At 40.4% G+C, this 17599-nt stretch overlaps 1 protein-coding gene across 1 annotated transcript in view; it reads right to left on the reverse strand.

Moving 5' to 3' along the window:
• Positions 1–16846, reverse strand: part of EXOC4 (exocyst complex component 4) — a 674858-nt gene extending 658012 nt beyond the window's left edge. The window contains exon 1 of the mRNA XM_045855728.1: positions 16733–16846. Coding sequence (XP_045711684.1) covers positions 16733–16818 — 86 coding nt within the window. The 5' untranslated portion in view covers positions 16819–16846. The remainder of the gene's footprint in view (positions 1–16732) is intronic.
• Between the last annotated feature and the right edge of the window lie 753 nt (positions 16847–17599).

Consider the following 17599-nt stretch of genomic DNA (forward strand, 5'->3'; position numbering starts at 1 on the left):
GTGGCCAGTCAAGTGTTTTGAAACGAAAATAACTAGTCACTATCCCTGGCTCCTCCACGGAGCAATTTTGCTTTCACTATGGACTTAACACAGTAACGGAGTGCAGACAGGAGAACGTACACAAAAGTCATTATTACTCTTTAAAAAGACAAAAGAACCACCAAGTAAAAGAAAAAGCACACGTACGAAAGTAAGGTTAGTCACCCAAAGGTAACCTTTCAGTCAAACACACAAGAACAGGGTGCGACAAGAAAGAAGACGGATCTGGAATGCTACCACTAGAAATACACTGGAAACACTTCTTACTACTCTCATCATCAGGTATGTCAGACGTGAGGTTTGACCTGGGACAAGCCACTTAAGTTCTCTGGGTCTATTTCTCTCGTCAAACAGACAGGAGAGTAAGAGTACCTGACTCACCAGGTAGTGGTGAGGACTGGAGAAGCGTGTGATGGGCTTTGTAAAATATAAAGTGCAATCGAAGTGTGGACGTGTACACCACTAGCAACGAAACACATCATCCATGAGTCACAACATCGTTAGCCCAAAGTCCCTAAAGCCTCCTTCATTCAAAAGTCCCTGAGGATACTTATTTATGAACTGACATTAGCCCTTGTCTCTGTATTCTTATGGGGCCAGGTACAGTAAGTGCTTAGGAAAAGTTAAATCATGACCCGCAGCCAGGTGCAGGATCTGAAGGTGGTACAGAAGGCAGTCCCCTATCTCAAGAAACAATTGCAACTAAATTATCTCCCACAGGGAGGCCTGGCTGGTGTGGCTCAGTGGACTGAGTGCTGGCCCACAAACCAAAGGGTCACTGGTTCACTTCCCAGTCAGGGCACATGCCTGGGTTGCGGGCCAGGTCCCCAGTGGGGGGCATGTGAGAGGCAACCGCACATTGATGTTTCCCTCTCTTCTGTCCTTCCCCTCTCTCTAAAAATAAAGAAATAAAATCTTAAACATAAATAAATAAATAATAAGTTAATTATCTCCCACAGGGGAATGCCTGTTCAAAAATGTCTAGGAAAGGACAAACAATAGTACTGAGCCTATTTAGTTCATTTATTCATTCAACAGGTAGCCGTGAAGCACCACCTCCTTAGCAGGCCCAGTTCTAAGTGGCTGGACACACAGCTGTGAACAAAACCAATCCTGCCTCAGGAAGCATCCATTCTCGTGGGGAAGCAATAAAACAAAGAGAGAACGTGACCCGTGGAGGCCGAGGCAGCAGCAGGGGAAAATGGAAGGCAGGGCAGGAGGGTGAGGCTATTTTACAAATAGAGATCAGGAAGGGCCTCTCAGGTCAAGGCAGCACTTGAGTGGCGCTTTCCAGGTAGTGCGGGGAGGGGGGTGGCACTGTCCAGAAAAGTCAGTTCCAGAAAGAACAGAAGACAGACGGGCTCTGAAGCAGGACATGTGTGGCCTGTTCAAAGAAGAAGGAGTGACAAGGTGATCAATGTGGATTTAGAGAAGTCAGGAAAGGTGTCAGGGATGAGATGAGGTCAGGGAGGAAGCTGGGAGCCAGATCAGTTACAGTTTTGTGGGCTTTTACTCTGAAAGTGTTCTTTGAACCCACTTGGGGGCTAGCACCCATGCCAAGAACGACAGCCTTCAACCAGGGTTTAATAAAGAACACTAATAATGAATACTAATATTGACTTTCAAATGTCACTTTAATTCTATCCTCCCTCTTTCCAAAAATGATCTGAGATGAATCATACAAAAATGTAGATAATACAAATGAGAAAGTGGAACTAGTTAAAAAGATGCAGGACAAACAATACCATATCGATGTAAAACACAAGTATGCTGGTCATTCGAGCAAACGCAGTTTATATGAAATGAGCCTTCAACCTAACTCTGAGGTTCCTAGCAGCCAATGCAAAAAGGGAAACATAGCCAGGTGTATAGTTGCCATTATCAAAAAGATAGATTGAAGATCCTCTGAGGAAGGAAACTTTAAACAAGTCTTAAATTCTAAAAGAAATCTTTCACTTAAAACAATAAAGAAAACATTATACAATACAGTGAACAATGCCCTCAACAACCTTCTGGGGGAAAAATAATAAATTTATATAACCATTCCTCATAAGTCATTCAGGAACATAACACTAAATGCAACTCAGCCCCAGCTGGTGTGGCACAGTGGATTGAGTGCCGGCCTGCGAACCAAAGGGTCGCCATTTAGATAACCAGTCTAAGGCACATGCCTGGGTTGCAGGCCAGGTACTCAGTAGGGGACATGTGAGGGGCAATCATACATTGATTTTTCTCTCCTCTTCCCTCTTCCCTTCCCCTCTCTATAAAAATAAATACAATCTTTTTTAAAAAAAAATTATCTTTAAAAAAATAAAATGCAACTTAGACCTACAAGTTTTGAAAGACTCTGAAGATAGTCCAAGCAAGAACTTTTTCAATGATCCATTTTAATAGATGGATAGAAATTAGGGAATTTATAGGAGTAAATGGGTCTCACCATGCTTTATGAATTTCCTCCTCTCAGCAAACCTTTTAATAGTTCAAGCTGACCAGACAGTAGTTGTTTTTAAAAAGAATCTACAGTGCACATATTTGGGATTAGAGGGTTAGTTAAACATCATAAGCCAGAAAAGCATGCAGTAAGGCTGACAACCAATTATGAAAAATTAAGAGCCTGGCCAGGGCTCTTGCTTGCCCGCACCTCAAGGTTACCTACAGGTAATGACAGACTATCCCTGTGGAAGCAGTTTAGGGTACCCCCACACAGTAATGAGTCCCCAGAGTCCCACCTGTTAAGGACTGCACTGTGACACTCCTCCCCATTACTATGTTGAAGCCCAAACTCCCAACGTGACTATATTTGGAGATTGGATCTATAAAGGAGGTGAGAAAGACTGAGTAAGTCTAATGGAACTGGATGTCCTTTTAAGAAGAGGGAGAAGTGCAAGAGAGCGCTCTCTCCGTAAGAGATCGGACGTTCCTCCGTAAACTCAGAGGAACGTCCAGGTGAGGACACTGGGAGAAGGTGGCCATGTACAAACCAGGAAGAGAGCCTGCACCAAAACCAACCCTGAAAGTACCTTGACCTGGAACTTCCAGCCTCCAGAACTGTGAGAAAATAAACGGTGTTTAGGTACTCCGTCTCTGGTATTTGGTCATGGCCTAGGCAGAACAAGACACCACCCTAGGAAACACAGGCTGCATTGCTGTGGTTGGGTAAATTCTCAAGACAGTTGTTATCAATTGTCCCCTCCCTTAGCCATAGCAATGAAGATTCTTGGCAAATCCACAAGAACTAGCTGCCTAATACAGCCTCAGATAACTAAACTAATTAACCTGTATAAGAAAGGCTTAACATAATACACCTGAATTTTGGAGACACCTGCGGAATAATGAGCATTAAGTCATGCTTTCTGAAAACAGTTAACAGGCTTAACTGTCAACTAAGGGCATTCCTTGTTGGCATCTGGTGACCTCTCCTCCAGGAAAAATAAAGATTAGCAAAACAATTAATAGAAATCCTTTTAAGCAACTCAGAAAAACTAATTACAAGTAAGGTTCCACACATCCCAAAATCACTTGTCAGGAAGTTAGAGCTCTACAGAGCACCACCTACAAGGATCGGATCCCCTCAGCGACCCCTGTTCTGGAAAGTGGGGGTGGGGGGGAAGGAAATGAGGGGGTTCCTCTGAGCACACAAACTGGGTGTCATCAAACACCTGCACCCCACTCCTCAATCAGTGCTACCCTCTTATTTGGGCAATGCTAACTAATTTTTTAATTGCATAATGGAAAGAGCAGTAGATAAGGAGACACCTTTATTTCCTAAATATTCTAACATTATCATAAAGGCAAAAACTGAGTATTTGAAAACTCTCAACCAATACTCAAAGGTTAATCAGAACCTCACTCCAAGTAAGACAAAAATTAACTACTAGCTTACGGATCTTTCTAGAACATAACATTCCTTTTTGTTATTGATTCCAATGCAAGAAAAAAAAGAGGCCAGAGCTGACATGATTCTTCAAAACATTATCCTATTTTCTGTCCCAAACTGCTTTTACCCAACAGATAGTAGGTTACACTACTAGATCTGTTTAGCCCTTATTTCAAAGTGTGAGCATCAGATTTGCCTTTCCTTTAAAATGCAAACCAGGAAACTTAAGTGCCTGACAAGCAACATATGGCTACTCTGTCTCAGGGGAACTGAAGGTGGTCACGAAGTGTGAACTGAGTGAAAGCAGACATGAAGAGGAGAAAAGGATTGCTAAGAACATGAACACTAAACAAACTAGTGGAGAAGAAGGTCTTCAAAGGCTGTTTACACAAAGCAGAGCTCCCTGTGTGTGAGTAGTCTATTAATGCTTCCGATGAATTATAAAAGTAACAAACCCTCATCATAATTCTGAGTTTGCGTTAAAAAATCACATTAAAGAAATGTTTGAGACATGTATCACTATATAATCACCCAAGATATGGCTTCACTCGAAACATAACCAAATCTACATTACACTTTTAGATCGAGTTTATTATATTCAATTATATACTACAATTGTCTGTTTCTTAATTATGTCTTATTAGAGCCCATAAATACAGGATAATCCCATCCCAACTGATAAGAATTCGCAGTGACAAACAAGTCCCTCTGAAAAAGTTTTCTGATGCATAAAAACAACATCCCTTAATTCAGTACAAAAAGGTTCATTTAATACCAAGTGACAGTAAGCAATTTCTGCTTTAAAGTCAATTGAAAACTCACTGGTGTCTTGCTTCACACAGCACTTAGGGCCAATTACTACACCAAACACACGCAGTTTTTCACTATTTCAATTAATTTGGTTACACAAAACACTTCTGGGGATCAGAAGCTATAAATCTTGTAGCCAATAGAGGAGGCCATTATCTAAAATTAAGTAAAATCACCCCCCACTAACATATAAAACTGAGCCCAGGGTTGACAAAGTCAAGTTAAAATCTACCCCGACCCTTACTGAGCTCAGCTACCTCTTCTCCCTCTTCCACTTTAGGGCCCACGCCCTCCTTAAAGCTTTGTCCACGGGGCCCCGTTTTTCACCTCTAGGGGAACGTTTTAATAGCATCTGGTCATTTTAAGGCGTATGCTACTTCCTAATTGGAGTTTCTGATGAGCTCCTCAGAAACGATGTCTTGTAAGATATCAATAGGTGTCATGTGGTAATGGGTTACTTTGGAAATTCTGGATTACACAAATTGAAGGTTTCTTAACCGCAGACATCAGGAGACTGTAATACGCTCATGTGTAAGATGCTTCTGGGAGGGAGGGGCAGAGTAGGGGCTGGGCGGGCAGGACATGAAAAATTAATTACTTAGCGTTTCTGTAATTTAGTCATCTGCAGAACCTAGTCATCCCACCCCCTTTCCTCTCCCCAGCATATACGCATATGTAAGAACACACCCACATTCTTATGAAAGTTTTCAAATACATACAAAAACTAAGACACTTGTTGAATAAGCCCAGCTTCAGCAACTAAACACATTCCAATCGTATTCCACCTTTCACGGACTCAATCCCTCTTCCCCAATTATTTTGAAACAAATCTTAGACATATCATCTTCATTGGTATATATTTCAGTATATACTGCTTTGTTAAAAAAATAAAAAGCCATAATGCCAGTATCTGTTTTTTATAACAGTTAAAATACAAATTGGTTTTTTAAAATGCATTCAAATCACCTGAAAATCAACAAAGATTCTGGTCAGGAGGGTCAGGTGGTAGCTGAGAACAGATTTCTAACAAACTCTCAAGTTTTAGTTCGAGTATAAAACAATGTCTCCCATAACACAATGACAGGCACAGTGTTCTAAATAGAAAATCACTTGTTGAATTACATGCCACCTTATTTTTTGCAACAACTTTATTAAAAAATTTTTAAAGAATAGGTAAATGGGTAGAGAAGGAAAAAGGTGGGGAAATTGGGACAACTGTAACAGAATAAACAAGAACAAAAGAATAAATAAAGCCCTGGCTGGCGTAGCTCAGTGGATTGAGTGCAGGCTGCGAACATAAGTGTTACAGGTTCGATTCCCAGTCAGGGTACATGCCTGGGTTGCAGGCCATGACCCCCAGCAACCGCACATTGATGTTTCTCTCTCTCTCTTTCTCCCTCCCTTCCCTCTCTAAAAATAAATAAATAAAATCTTAAAAAAAAGAAAGCTCTGCTATCTATTAAAAAAAGAATAAATGAAAGTCAGAAAAGGTTCTCCTAAGGATCTTAAAATTGTCTTACCCAGTGAAATGGTACACAACAATTTTCCCTTTAAACTTTCTCTTAGATGGCAAATTTCGATGTTTTCCAGGTGAAATTCCCCTCCAATAAAGGACTGGCTACTAAGAAGACCAAGGTCATAACTCATCCCATGGCTGGAAGGCAGGTCACGGTGTAAGAAGCAACAGAGAAGACCGCCGGGAGCAGAGCTCATCACTGCAAACCGGGAAACGCAAGCCCAGGATGCAACCACTCAAATGCAAGCAGAACAAAACCACCGCCAACAAAGAGACAAAATATTATGCCACCCCAAGAAAACCCATTTGTCGCTCCATGAGACCTTGGGCTAACAACTACCAATACTAAATAACACAGTCATTAAATAAGCAAAAACAGAAAATAACGATATGCCTAAAAATAAAGAAATACATAAACAGGTAAATAGAAGTTCCAAATCATTTCTCAGAGTTCTGAAGGAAAAGTTCCTGAAAAAGTACTATATGAATTAAAGGTATTCAACTGTTTAATTAAATACACTGCAAAATACTCGAAAACCAGGACAACTCACCATGCCAAGAATTCTAGTTCGCTTTCATGTCATAAGTGTTTACACACGTCTGATTACTTTATTCTTCATTTCTGAGCATATGCAACCATCTGAAACAACTTACAAAAAACAAGCAGGACTCAAACTTCAACATGAAGAAGTTAGAACTTTCAGGGCAGAGGTGTGGGGCGGAGAGAGAGCTCCTGAAAGAGGGCTGGAGATCTGTCGAGGATCTTCCTTAGGTCTTCAGCTAGGTATTATCAGCGCATGCGTGAGAGGGACCACTCAAGGCCAGGAACAGAACCACCTTAAAGGATTAATGGCAACAATTATCTGAAATCACACCCAAACTCTCATTATTCACAGAGCAGTGGAAGGAGTACTCAACAGGATTTTGCCATCTTGGTGAGACAAAATTGGCCCTAGACTACAGCTCTGGTCCTGAAAAGACTACACTGTTTCCAAGTATTGGGTTGGCCAAAAAGTCTGTTACATTTTTGTGTAAGATGGCTATAGTAGTGCTCAGTTGTCTTTAACTTCACTCGAAACAATTTTGTTAGATTGTATTGTGACAACTGTCAGATCAGCATGCATTTCAAACATAAAAATGTATCAATATTGGTGAATTTTTATGCAGCCATGTTAATAATATTGAAGATGGAAGAAGATATGCAACATTTTTGGCATACTATGCTTTATTATTTCAAGAAAGGTAAAAATGCAACTGAAACCCAAAAAAAGATTTATGCAGTGTATGGAGGTGCTGTGACTCATTAAACTTGGCAAAAGTTGTTTGTGAAGTTTCTTGGTACTCTTGACATTTTGGCCAAATAATTCTTTGCTGTGGGGCTGTCTGATGCTTCAGAAGATGTTTAGCAGCACCTCTGGCCTCTACCTACTAGAGGCCAATAGCGGGAGATAGCCAACATACTCAAAATATCCAAATCAATAAAATTACTGAAAATAAAAAATGTCTTTACTGAAGATAAAAATGTCCTGACTTCTAAAAGCAGCAATCAAGACTGTGGTATTATCATTAAGACGAGATGAATGGATCAGACTGAGAGTCAGAACAGACCCAAATACGTCAATGGATTTTTGACAAAGGTGCACAAAATATTCAGTAAAGGACAGTCTTTTCAATGAATGGGGTTGGAACAGGCAGACAGCCTCACAACACACACACACACACACAACTGGAAAAAACTGACAGGGATGCTGGAAGTGTTCTCTAACTTGATGTGAGTAGTGGCCATACAGGTAAAAATTCATCAAACCATACACTGAACACATGTACACTTTACTATATATCTGCATACCTGGGAAGGGGAAACAAAGTAAGCCTGTAAGCTAGCATACAGAGTAAGATTCCATATTTGTTAAAAAATTACTTCTATCCATCCAACATTTCAGACACACAGAGAGAGAGAGAAAGCCAGGAGAGAGAGAGAGAGCACGCATGTGCACGGGAGGGATGTCTGGGATTAGGTCCACCCAATTTCAATGAGGGAAACTTATAAAGGACAAAGTTTAAAACAATGTTTTATTTTTATCTTCACATTTTTCGGCATTTCCATTGTTTGAATACCTTTAATGAGTGCATACTATTTTTATAACAATACAATGATTTTGTAATGGAAATAGTGTTATTAACAGTAGTTAATTCTGGGTGAAAAGAATATGAGTAATTTATATTTTCTTCTCTGTAATTTCCTATATTTTTAATTCTCCCACTTAAAAAGTATTTATATAACTACAAAGACTAACATGAAAAAAATCTGTCATGCTAAAAAATGTTAACTTTGTTATAATTCACAATTATTATCTCTGTACGTAGGTGGACAAGGTCCACATGAACACTGTACAAAAGGAAAATGGAAAGTATTCTGGGAAATGAGATTATTGGACAATGTTTTTCTTTTACGACTACATATTTTACGAATCTGTGTGATCTAACTTTTATAAAGAAAAATGGGAAACGTTGCAAGGCCAAGTGAGCCCAAAAGAGAGCAGCAAGCACGGAAGGTTGCTGAGGACCCTCCATCTAGTCCAGAATGGGGAAAGAGCTTTTCAACAAATGGTGCTGGAACAACTAGACAGCCACATGCAAAAAAAAAAAAAAAATGAATCTAGACATAGATCTTACACCCTTCATGAAAACTTAACTCAAAATCAATAATGGACCTAAATATAAAATACAAAATATAAAATTCGTAGAAAGTTACATAGGAGAAAATTTAGATGATCTTAGGGATGGCAATGAATTTCAGATACAACATCAATGACACAATCAGTGAAAGAAATAATTGATAAGCTGGGCTTCATTAAAATAAAAGAACTTCTACTCTGGGAAAGCCACTGTTGAGAGAATGAGAACGCAAACCACAGACTGGGAAAAAATATTTGCAAAACACGTGTACCCAGATACATGGATACATGTATTCACTAAATGACAGTGAGAGAAACACTCCCCTCTTAACTTTTTAGTACAGCATAGTTAATAAAGACAATCATTAAAAATATCCAGTTTCTCAAGATGTGATATATATATATGCATACACAATGCAATATGATTCAGCCATAAAAAGGAATGAAATCTTGCCATCTTCGACAACATAAATGGACCTAGAGGATATTACGCTAAGCGAAATAAGTCAGAGAAAGACAAATACTATATGATTTCACTCATGTGTGGAATCTACAAAAGACAAAGCAGATGAACAAGCAAAACAGACTCAGATACAGAGAAAAACTGGTGGTAGATGGGGGTTGGGGGTAGGAGGGGATGGGTGAAAAAGGTGAAAAGGAGTAAGAGGTACAAACTTCCCGTTATAAAAAGTCGTGGAGATGTAATGCAGAACACAGAAAATACAGTCCATGACGATACTGTAATAACTTTGTTAAGGTGACAGATCGGTTACTGGACATCACGGTCATCACATCCTAAGGTACGCAAATGTCAAACCACAATGTTGCATACTTGAACCTCACACACTATTGTAGGTCAACTATACTTTAATAATTTTTTATAAAAACCTAGTTTCTGGAAGGGCCACAGGCAAACAGGTGCTCTACTACATCTCCTGTGGGAGTGTAAATCACCATCTTAAGAACATTTTGACTCTGTCCGTCAAAACACCAAGGGCACACACACACCCTGATGCAGCTACTGCACTGCCATTGCCCTAAACTTAAATCACGGACACACCCCCAGTGTACATGAGTCCTCACTGCAGTGCATTTTCAACAGAAGATAAAAAGAAATAAAGAAACAAATGAAGTATTTAAAAACTAAACAAAGGGTGGCCACTAATTAAATAGACCATGGTACATCCACGACACAATGCTACACGGCCACTAAAAAGGACGACAGAGACAACTGTGCACCGCTAGAAAAGACCTCTGAGATACACAGTAATATACAGAAAACAAATGAGCAAAGATTCAACAGCACACAGTGCGACCCCATTTGTCTAAAGAACATATATTATAATCTTTATGAAGATTCCTCACATATAAATTCATAAACAACATTACACTGATACATTAAATATATTTTATTTTGTTAAGATTATACATCCACACATACTTAAATATAGTCTTCAATTTTCCTCAAGGGACCCAGCCCAAGACAATTAACAGAGCTATATGATAGTTCTGAAAGGAAATGAACAGGGAGAAAAGCCTTCACTTTCTTTTAGTTGTTGCTCCTCTCCAAATATTTGAACTTTTTTAAATATGTGACTAATTTTAGAAAATTATGCATATAATTTAGCAATCATCGGTATAATTTTTTGATGGCAGCAAGGATTATCTAGGCAAAGAAATCATGGCCCTTCAATTTGCTTGCTTATATAGTCTTCGTGTCTATAATCTAATAAATCTACCTTACATTTTATGTTGGTTTACATTTTGTTTTACATACACACACAAGCAAACATTAAATCTAGCTGCTTCTGCTGACTCTCAGATCATCAAATAATAACCGTCTAAATTCAGCTACACAAGGCTCCCTGGATACACAGAGAACATTCTGGCAAATGGAATCAAACTTTCTAGCCAACCTGACAAGGACGGTTCTGGAGGAAAATTAACATAACCTGGTTGCTCTCTGGCAAACATTAACATCAAGTTTCTTGTAACTGGAGAAGCTGCCGATGCTGAAAATTAGGAAATGAACATCTGAGTGCCTTCTCTAACCCAAACTATGCGAGGCACTTTTATTTACTCTTACTTAATTTTCCCAAAAACCATAGCAGATCACCTTATTACCCCATTCTACGAGTAAGAAAGTAAGATATGATGGTTTTAAGTAACTGGTCCAAGGTTACTTTACAATACTGCACTGCCCACCAAAGGCTGTGACCACACCTACCCATAAGTAATGGCTCGAAAAAAAATGACCAGTCACCCAACATTAAAACCATATGCCTCAAAGCCTTCAAGAAATTACCGTGTTAAAATTATACATGAGGTTAGAAACTACAACATGGGTTCCCAAGATACTAATTCTGCATGTTTGGCCAGAAAAAAAAAATGGAACTTTTTCCCCTTGCACCCACATATGCTTTCAGATGTCCCAGGACTTCCAGAAAGTTTAAAAAGTGTTTAGTCTCCAGCTATTCTTGTAGAAATTTTCAAACTAGTGGCAAGACTCCCCAGGGGACAAAGGGAGCTGGCAACCTTAAGAAGCATCGCGGGACAGGCTCAGACGATGAGGGAAGGCGGTGCTGGAGACCACACCGCCCACCCAACACGGTTCCAGGTCCGGCTCCCCTTCCCACCACAGACTGTGTCGGGAACCTCAAAGCTCTTTGTTCAACGCTCCCATCAAAGCCTGGGCCCCTCCAACAAAGTCTCCTTTGAATTAAATGTGGGCTCGACCATAACACTCTCTGAGGAATTGAACAGGTGTCCACAAGAAAGGATTCTCTACGCTTTTGAAATCCCATCTTCTGTGAAGACCTGGAAGTTGATGAAAACGCGAGCCTTCCAGCCTCCCTGACATCTGTAACCAGCGCCTGTCCAGGAAAGCTCCGCTCCGAGTTTCAGTAAGGTCTCCTCAGTCACAGCCAAGTGTGTCTTCCCAATTAAGCCGGCCATTAAAGACCAACTGATAAAGAGAAGAGTCAACATTTAATTGGAAGGCAAATCACCTAACAGTAAGTGGTAGACACATTTCCCAATTAAAAATCTGACAAGAACTCACAAAAATAAAACCGCACCTCCCAAATGCCACCTTGCTTATTTCCCGTTCAGAAAGGCTTCCCACTCCAACTCCACACCGAACACGAGGGTGGGGCTGGAGGGGGGTGGTCAATAGCAAAGCAGGAAAATGCTGTGTCCGCGCATGAGGATAAAACTGTCCAGACTGTACATCGGCAGGTAACCGGGACTCTGTCCACCCAGTTAGTTCCATCTTAAAGGGCCAACAGCAAGACTTCAAACCAAACACTGCAGTCAGCAGCACCCCAACAGCCTCAATCCCAAGCACTCTGTCTCTCCCAAAGCCCCACCTCACCACCGGAGGACCTCTCCTGCAAAGCCACGGAGCACACCCTTTGAAACGTCTGACTGTCCTGAAATACTGTTTCAAACACTTTTTAAACGGTTAAGAATTTCATTTATGAGTCTCAAGGTACTTTAAAAAATACTCATCTGCCAAATGTAATCCTTTCATTACAATGACACTACACTTCATCTTTAAATTACACTGATGGACGACCACACTACAGAATAATAGAGTCATTATTTAACCATCTGGTACTGTGATTAGGAACAGTGATGAGAGCCGGATATTCCACGTCTACACCTACCCTGTCCTTAGGTCAAACTCGTATTCGCCTGCACTTTTTTATCCAGTGTTAAAAGATGACTGTTAAGTGCTCCTCTAACTAATAGGAACAGCATTTTAAAGTACATAAAAACTTTTGTTACAGACAACTGTAATTGAACTACAATAAAATAATTTTTAAAATATATATATCTATATCTGGTAAAAAAAGAAAAAAACTTATGTTAATGCATAATGTAGTCTAGAAATGACATTTTTTTTACCTAACCAAACAAAAGAATTAAGGGAGAAATTTTAATGTGCACTATTCAAAAAAGAAAAACAACTGCTCAGTGATAAAAAGACAAATAAAGCTAAAAGAAGCAAGCTTTTCAAAGGACAATAGACTCTCCCTAACATGTAATTTACTGTAACAAAATGGTGAGTGCAAGGAAACATGAAAGGAAACTGGCATAGGCAGTTCCATGACTCCTGAAGATGTAGCTCAGACTTAATAAACATGAGTCTAAACTGTGTTTTCCCACACTGGCCAGGTGGCTCACTTGATTGGTGCATTGTCTCATGCACCAAAAGGTTGTGGGTTTGACTCCTGGTCAGGGCACATAGGTTGGGAGTTCGATCCCCACCTGGGGCACGTAGGGGAGGCGACCAATCTCACATAAATGTCTCTCTGTTTCTTTCTTCCTCTCTCTCTCTCTCTCTCCCTTTCTTTCTCTCTCCCCACCAAATCAATGAACATATCCTCAGGGGAGGATTTGAATGAATGAATGAATGAATGAATACAACAGTCATTCCTTATAGAGATTTGTTCCCTGAAAGCTGCAGTATTGACAGAGAATTTGAAAAGAAGTTAAGCGTAAGAGGAGGTAATCAAATTTTACACCAGAAATTAAGAACCATCAGTGCCATGCTGCAGTAAGGATAACACAGAGAATACAAATTGAACAGATAGACAAAGCAGCAGCTAAAGAATGACAGAACAATTCACTAACAAGAAATATACATACATACCTCATTCTTTTTCTTCCAATTTTATTGAGATATTGGGTTGGCCAAAATGTCTGTTACATTTTTTCCATAAAATAAAAACACACTTACACTTTTTCATTTTCACCAACAACTTTATTGATTTGGATATGTGGAGTATGTCAGCTGTCTTTCACTATTGGCTTCTAGTGGGTAGAGGCCAGGGGTGCTGCTAAACATCTTCCAATGTGTAAGACAGCCAGCTCCACAGCAAAGAATTATTTGGCCAAAATGTCAAGACTACCAAGAAACCCTGCAAACCACATTTGACACGTTTGATCAGTCACAGCACCTTCTCCGTACACTGCACATACACGTTTTTTAATGCACGCTGATCTGACAGCTGTCACAATTGAAACTAAGAAAACTGTTTCGAATGAAGTTAAACACAACTAAGTGCTGCTACAGCCATCCACTGGAAAAAAAGTAAGGGATATTTTAGCCAACCCAATATAAATGACATATAATGTTATATTTATTTAAGGTATATAACATGATGGATGTGTATGTTGCAATATGATTACCACTATAAGTTAACAGCTGTCACTTCATGTTACAACTTTTTTCCTGTAATGAGAAATTTTAAGATCCACTCCCTTAGCAACTACATTCCCCGTTCTGTTCCCTAAAGTACTCGCCCCCGACTCTCCTCCCACCCAAACACCGAAGTGATACAACAATCCTCCTCTCATTCACGGCTACTGTTTATGAAGTTTAAACCACTGGGCATGTTCAGAAGCACATCAGGGAGAAACACAACAAGGAGACAGAATAGTAACTCCCTCACTCCAACCCCAAAGTGTTCCTGTGACTCAAAGAAATGAAATACAAACATCAACAAACACTCTGACATCAACAACATCAGTCTTAAAAAGGTCACATATAAACATGAACCCAATCCTTACCAAACGTGTCCACAGTGCTAGGTGTGGACGCTCCATTTATATCACGCTGGTAACAAATATGACAAAATAGGGGTTGTTCAAATGGCCTGAGGTGGCCAAAGGCAAGGAAGGAAAATGAAAACAATAACATGCAGCAGACGTCAGAGCAGAAAATGCCTAGGACTGAATCACGGTGATAGTGTGAAAGTAATATACATGGGCATGAGAAATGGACGGATAACCACAGATCACACTCTACACCACGCAGCATTGGGAAGATTCCCCTGGAGAACACAAAAGTAACCAAAAGCAATGTATGTTTCTGAATCTGTATCAGGGGAAAAAAAATGCTTTGTTTTTTTTTAATGCTTTTTTCAAATACAGGACATTTAGGGTAATTTAACTGCATTCAATAAAACTGACATAGTATAAAAGAAATGGGTAAAGCCTACAGAAACATAAGAACACCGGTGAAAAGTTACATTTTATATAGATGCTAACACCCCTAATTCCCCACTCCACTTCCACTAGAAATAATTACTCTTCCTCCTGGAATCCCACCACATTCCATCTGTCTCTTCTAGCCTTATGTCATAGTTTGTACTTATATATTTTATCCCTCAAGTATAGCCTATTATATAAGATGTTGTAAATACAGTATACTATAATATCATAAGTATATAGTCCACTGTAACATCATGTCAGATTAGTCTTTGCAAAACTCAGGGCATTCACTTATTGATTCAATAAATATTTCCAAAGGCCCTGACTAGTGTGGCTCAGTTAGTTGGCAAAGCGAAAGTTCGCAGGTTCAATTCCCAGTCAGGGCACATGCCTAGGTTGCAGGTTCCATCCCTGGTCAGGACATGTGTGAAAGGCAATCAATGGATGTTTCTCTCCCTCTCTCCCGCCCGTTCCCTCGCTCTAAAAATAAATAAATAAATAAAATGTTTTAAATAAATATTTCCGAAGTACATATAAGTGCCAGGACCATACTACTACAAACAGGCAATAAATGTATACTGTCCAAATGAATGTTGACTGCAAGGCAGAAAAACATAAACCAGTTCAAAAAAGAACCCAAAGAAATCATGTATTATACTTCCACAGTGGATTAGGATGGGAAGCTACAAATATTCTAATATCATGAAACACCTACGCTACCTGCGTGTTGTCACGTCAAGAAAGGTGTCCACAACAGAACAGCATCTTCTGTGCATGGCCCACCAAGAATCTTAAGAATTTCCATACTGAGAATTATCATGTTAATCCTTTAAAATTCTTTTGTAATAATGATTAATATGCCATAATCTTAAACTAGAAGTCCCTAAATGACACCCACGAGATGGGTCTTTATCAGTCTGGGAATGGCAGGTTGTTCCTTCACTCAACAGCTTATTAACTACCAGACACTGCTAGGCCTGGGTTTTAAAAAGATCAGGACTCTCCAAGAGCCCTTCAAGAACTCAACCAAAAGTTTGGCACGGGGTGGGGGGTCGGGGGGGGGGGGAAGAAGGCGGGCATTCCTGTTTTATTTTATGGAAAATGCCAGAGTTAAAATTGGAATGTCAACAACGTAAAAACGTGTCATATTTCACTCAAGTGTTTTTAGTTACTCTCTCTCTCATCTTAATGTTATTTGAAAGTGTTCTTCCATCCTCAATTTATTTCACTTAAAAAAAAAACAAAACCATAAAAGGCCCACCACTCCCACCATTTATATTCTGGGAAAATAATAGGCATGGAGGGTAACTTGAAATTTGTTTCTTCTCTTTCTTTCTTTTTAATTTCTGTTTTTAGGAGCAGACCGGGATAGGAAGGCAGAATAACAATCGGAAACGGACGTGTGCCTTCAAACCCACAGCCCTTCCACCAGCTCACCACAGCCTCTTGCACGTGAGGCTGTGGCCATTCACAGGTGGTCACCTTCCTCGGCGAGCCCAGCAGAAGGCAATCGACGGATCAACGTGGAAGGAATAAATGACCACACCTGGCGTTCTCTACCAAGCCCAGAACAGTGAGCGTGCTTTTAGGGTCGAGCACCCTACAGAAAAGACTGGGACGGGGCTCCTCCCTCTAGCTCAACCCCAGAGAAAAGGGGTCTGTGGGGCCCCCTGGGGTGGGCTCAGAGGAGGCAAGGAGGGAAAGGAAGGGTCAGCAGGGTGGAACCCGGCTCACCCTTCTCCATGCCAAAGCGGAGGTCCAGCCGCTGCCCGCTGGCCCCTGGCCCCTGACCCTGCCTCCTGCCTCCCTCACCTGATGACAGAGATGAGCAGCCCCGAGGGGTCTTTGCTTTTGCTGACAGTGCTTCTGTACTTCCCACCAGCTGCTTCTGCCGCCATCTTGGTACCGGGCGGGGAGCCCGTGGGTTGGAAGGAACCGAAGGCAACGGGAACTCAGTGAGTGACCTCTCTGAGAGCCCACCAATGGGAGAAGAGAAGTTCTGTGAACTTCTCATGGAACTCCAGTGGCAGGAGTGAGGGGGCGGGACCCAAGCTGCGCGTTTGGAAACCCGAGGCGCCGCCCTCTAAGCACTCTGGGAACTGTAGTTTTCCTTCCGCGGCTCCTGGGCGCCCAGAAAGCCAAACCAGGGGCTGCTTGGTGAGGTCTCCTAATGAGTGTCTTGCTTGTATTTATTCTGATCGTGGGCTTTTTTGTTTCTTTGTCTTTAGAATTATATCAATTTTTAAGTCAAATTTACCTCATGATGCCGATGTCTGTGTATAAGGGGTGTATTTAAGTGGGGTGGGGTCTATGCTTGATATCTGGGCAAAATTTTACTTCAGTTTTTTTATCTAGTAAAATGCGAACATTTACACAGATTAATTGCTTTTCTTTCATACTCTCTAAAACTAAATGTTTTACATTTGTTTAATGTGGGTTCAGTCATTTTTCAGTGTCCCTATATTCCCAGACAATCCCCAAAAACTTGCACTCAGGAACACATAAATGGATATTGATAAAGAAAAGACCGAAAAAACGAAACCAAAACTGACCAGATTGCAAATTCCTTTTCTTCCCAAGCTAAATAAAATATGGATAGTAATAATGTGCATGTGTGCTTTATTAATATTTTTACTGGTAAGTTTTCATATTTTCTGCACTTGACTTTATTGGCTTAGT

The sequence above is a fragment of the Phyllostomus hastatus genome, unplaced genomic scaffold (assembly GCF_019186645.2).
Source record: "Phyllostomus hastatus isolate PE091 unplaced genomic scaffold, TTU_PhHast_1.1 phas_scaffold_114, whole genome shotgun sequence".
Lineage (NCBI taxonomy): Eukaryota > Metazoa > Chordata > Mammalia > Chiroptera > Phyllostomidae > Phyllostomus > Phyllostomus hastatus.